General features: G+C 55.8%; 1 protein-coding gene across 1 annotated transcript in view; it reads right to left on the bottom strand.

The window, feature by feature from the left end:
• Positions 1-653: 653 nt before the first annotated feature.
• Positions 654-3806, bottom strand: part of NCAM1 (neural cell adhesion molecule 1) — a gene marked incomplete at its 5' end in the record, with an annotated part of 46146 nt that continues 42993 nt past the window's right edge. The window contains 3 exons of the mRNA XM_057382549.1: positions 654-909; positions 1931-2689; positions 3587-3703. Coding sequence (XP_057238532.1) covers positions 795-909; positions 1931-2689; positions 3587-3703 — 991 coding nt within the window. The remainder of the gene's footprint in view (positions 910-1930; positions 2690-3586; positions 3704-3806) is intronic.

Here is a 3806-nt window from a genome sequence, read left to right as displayed (position 1 = left end):
TAGAGTCTGAATACTGCAAATTGAAATACATCCCCCGAAGCTGCAATTTTGGCATTCTTCCTAAAAAATAGATAATAATAAACCCCAAATAAAGATCTAACGTGGCGAGCAGGATTCAGTCACAAAGAGCTCGAGACACTTTGCATACTGACCAGATACAAGGTGAACAGAAATTATAACTTATTTATGAGGCTTTACATATTTCAAACTCGACTGAAAAGTATAAAAATAAATTGTGGACTTTGTTCTTTAAGCACCAGCTGTGCCCAGCAGCACAGTGGTTATCTCTGCTATACTAACAAAGGAAACAACAGGGTCTCTTTTTATTTTTTTTTGTCTTTTTTTTGTGGTTTTTTTCTGTGTCTAGGACTAGTTGATTTTGAGCTTCCCAACCACATTGCAACCAGCATTGCAATTTTTGTTTTTTTTTTGAATACACACAGGGCCAGCTGAGCCCTGATTTGGTTACGGGTTTAACCCTGTTTTTAACATGTTTTACTTTTTAAAAGCAAGTGCACAACGAATAGAACCTTTCTAGAAATCTTTAAAAAAAAAATCAAAACAAAACAAAACAAAATCACCAAACCAAAAGGAGAAGAAAAAAAAAATAAAAAAGAAAAGGAAAAAAAGAGACATTCCCTCCCTCCCCCCCATTTATGCATTTTCTGGTTTGTTTGTTTGTTTTTCTTTTTTAAAAAAAGGCAACAGACACTAGAGGAATGAGATGGGTGTGTGGGTTGTGATTTCAATGCTCGGGTGAAGTTTTTTTCCGCCGTCCCCTCTGCCGGTGCTGATCATGCTTTGCTCTCGTTCTCATTTGTTTGTGTGGCTTCGTTGGGCACCGTCTTCACTTCTGCTGGAGGGCTCTTCCTGTCCTGCACGGCGCCTTTGTCCTCTGCTGGCATTTTCCTGGGGGGAAGCACCAAAGGGCACAGTTTAGAGGCAGAGAAACACGGCTGGGGCTGAGTTAGCCACAGGGAAAAAGAGGATTTTTTCTGGAAATGAATCGTTTTAGAGCAAAACCAGCTTTTTCTGATGGCAGGAGAAAGGAAAACCATGCTCAGCTGTCCTACTCTGGTTTATTCAGCTCTAAATTCATCTTTGCTTTGGCTTTTCCTGCCCTGGGTTGAGTCAGGGGTGCAAAAAGGAGCAGCAGGGAAAATTCACAGAAGGATTTGGCTTTAGCACCCAAACTCCCTGGTCRCAGCCTGGATTGAGCAGAAATCCCTCTTTTTGTGCTCCTAGGAAAGGAGGAGGCCAGTCCTGGAATTGCCCAGGAGACTGAAGACAGGAATTTTGTCACACACAAGTGGCAGGGAGGTGATGGCAGGGAGGTGACAGCTGGCAGGCCAGGCAGAGCCCAGCTGGGACCCTGCTGGCACAGGGCACTGCTCTCACCCTGCCTGGAACAGGGCACTGCTCTCACTGCTCTCACTGCTCTCTCTCTGCCCAGCACAGGGCACTGCCCCTCTCAGCCATGCCCACGGCCTCCTGCCAGCTCAGGGACAGCTCTCAGGGTTCCAGTGCTGTCACCATCCACAGGGCCCTGTGCTGACCCTGAACGAGTCCTGAAGCTCCACGGATCTGCCAGGAAATGRGATTGGGGTGGCTGCACTCCTCACCCTGCATACACCAACCTGGGCTATTTCTGCTCTCTGCCACGACAGAACAACCCAGGACAGACAAAGCTGCACAAAAGCCTAAAGAACAGCACATTCCTGACCCATCCCCAGCTCTSCATCCTCTGCCTCCCTGGCACAGCCTGCTCTGCTCTGGAACCTTCCGAGCCAAACCCTGCGGGCTCTCAGTGGGGTTAGTGGGCCGAGGGAACAGCGAGATCGGTCAGAAAACACCCAACAGAGGACACAGCACGAGCACAGGGCACGAGGGACACAGCACACAAGCAACACGAGAGTAAAGGCGGCCGTACTCGGTCTTGGCGGGGGCAGAGCTGTCYGCGGCGGGAGCAGCAGGCTCGGGGGCTTGCCCACCAGCCCCGCCGGCAGCCGCAGSAGGAGTAGCAGTGCCAAGAGCTGCAAAAACATCCTTTGCAAGATCAATGTCTGGCGGCTTGAAGGTCCCTTCGTCCATTTTAAAGTCCTCGTTGCGCGAGGGGTTGGCGGCGCTGCCCGCGCCGGCCTCGCTCTTGGCGGTGCTCGGGTTCTTGGGGGTCTCCGTGGGGCTCTTCACCGYGCTGGGCTGGGCCAGCTCCTTCTCGGGGCTCTTGGCCACCTCCTGTTTGGGCTCGGCCGTGGCCGGAGCGCTGACCACGCTGGCGGGGCTGGGAGTGGCCGCTTTGGGCCCGGCTTTGGCGGCGTCGGCCGCGCCGGCGCTGGGGCTGAGCACGGCCTGGCCCGGCAGGACACTTGAAGACAAATTGKTGGCCGGAGCAGAGCTGGGGGTATCGCTGAGATCGACCAGAGGGGCCACTCTGGGGGTGGACGAGGGCGGTGGCGATGCCGGGGCGGCGGGGGCAGCGCCCTTGGCCGGGGTGGCCTGGCCGGTGGCCGCGGTGGCGTCGGGCGCGGCCGCGGCCGGAGGGGCAATGCTGGAGGTCAGCGTGGTGGTCTCGCTGGTGGGGCTGTTCTGGGCCGTGGCAAAGGTTTCGGTGATTGTGTCAGAGTTAGTGGTGCCCGTGGTGACAGAAGGCAGCATGTCCTCCACGGTGGCCGCGGTGTCGGCGGGGTGCCTGCGGGGGGGACACGGGGACAAGAGAGAGAGAGAGAAAGAGAGAAAGAGAGAGAGGCAATGAAGGCCCGAAAGCACAGCGGGGACAGGGCAGAGAGGGACAGTGAGGATGAGGATGAGGAGTGAGGAGTGAGGACAGCACACACACAAGGAGAGGGAGTGAGGAGCAGAGACRTGCAGAGGTCAGACATGCAGAGGGAGCCAGGCTGGGACGGCTCAGGGAAATCAGGAAGAGGAAAAAGCCCAGAGAACATGACCTGAAGGAATGGCTGCTTCACAGGGACTGTGAGTTTGGGCTCAGCAAAGGGGTCCTGCCAGCTTGCACAGTCTCTTCTCTCCTCACTTTAAACCTCCCTCAGAGCTTCTCACCCTGACCTCAGCTCAGCTCTCTGAGCACAGCCTGCTCCCAGCACAGGACCCCAGTCCAGCCTGACCTCATCCTGTCCTGCCCTGCTGCTGCAGGGGTGTGTGAGGACTGCAGAGCCCCCAGCTCAGCTCACAGAGCCCATTCCTCCCTCAGTGACACCCCAGAGCCCGTCCAGCTCTCCTGGCAGTGCCATATCTCCAGTCCAGGCCCGGTTCCTGGGCAGGATCTCTCTGTTCTCTCTGTCTCTCTGTCCCTGCGGGTTCCAGCTCTCGCTGCCAGCTGGGGCTGCTCCTGCTCTGGATCCTCRGCAGTGAGCTGCACAGTGCTGATCTAACATCTCTCTGTTTCCTTCCCCTGTCCCTKGCAGTGCTGGTGACAGATCAGCTCATCTCCACAGGAGCACTGTGTCCTCACCGCCACGCGCAGCTTTTACCTCTCCTCCTCTCCTGCTGCCCTAACTCGTGCTGCTGATGGGTGAGGGTGGCTCAGGGCAGTGCTGAGCCCGTGCCAGGCCTGCCTAAGGCCACATACTCAGGCTCTGTCAGCGGGGTGGTCTCGTTGGGCTCCGTGTGCTTGCCCCCGTCGTGGTTGGGGGTCCTCTCCTCCTCTGTGCGCACCTCCACGATCGGCTCCTTGGACTCATCCTTCCTGTAACGAGGCAATGGCACGGCCATGGATGGGGTGTTCCTGCAAAGACAGCCTGCAAACAGCCACGGGCAGCCAGAAAACAGCCATGGACAGCCAGAAAACA

This window comes from Malurus melanocephalus, unplaced genomic scaffold (genome assembly GCF_030028575.1).
Source record: "Malurus melanocephalus ecotype Western Australia unplaced genomic scaffold, MMel_1.1 scaffold_574, whole genome shotgun sequence".
NCBI classification, from domain to species: Eukaryota; Metazoa; Chordata; class Aves; order Passeriformes; family Maluridae; genus Malurus; species Malurus melanocephalus.
Note: the sequence above shows the minus strand (reverse complement) of the source record. Positions and strands in the feature narration are given on the sequence as shown.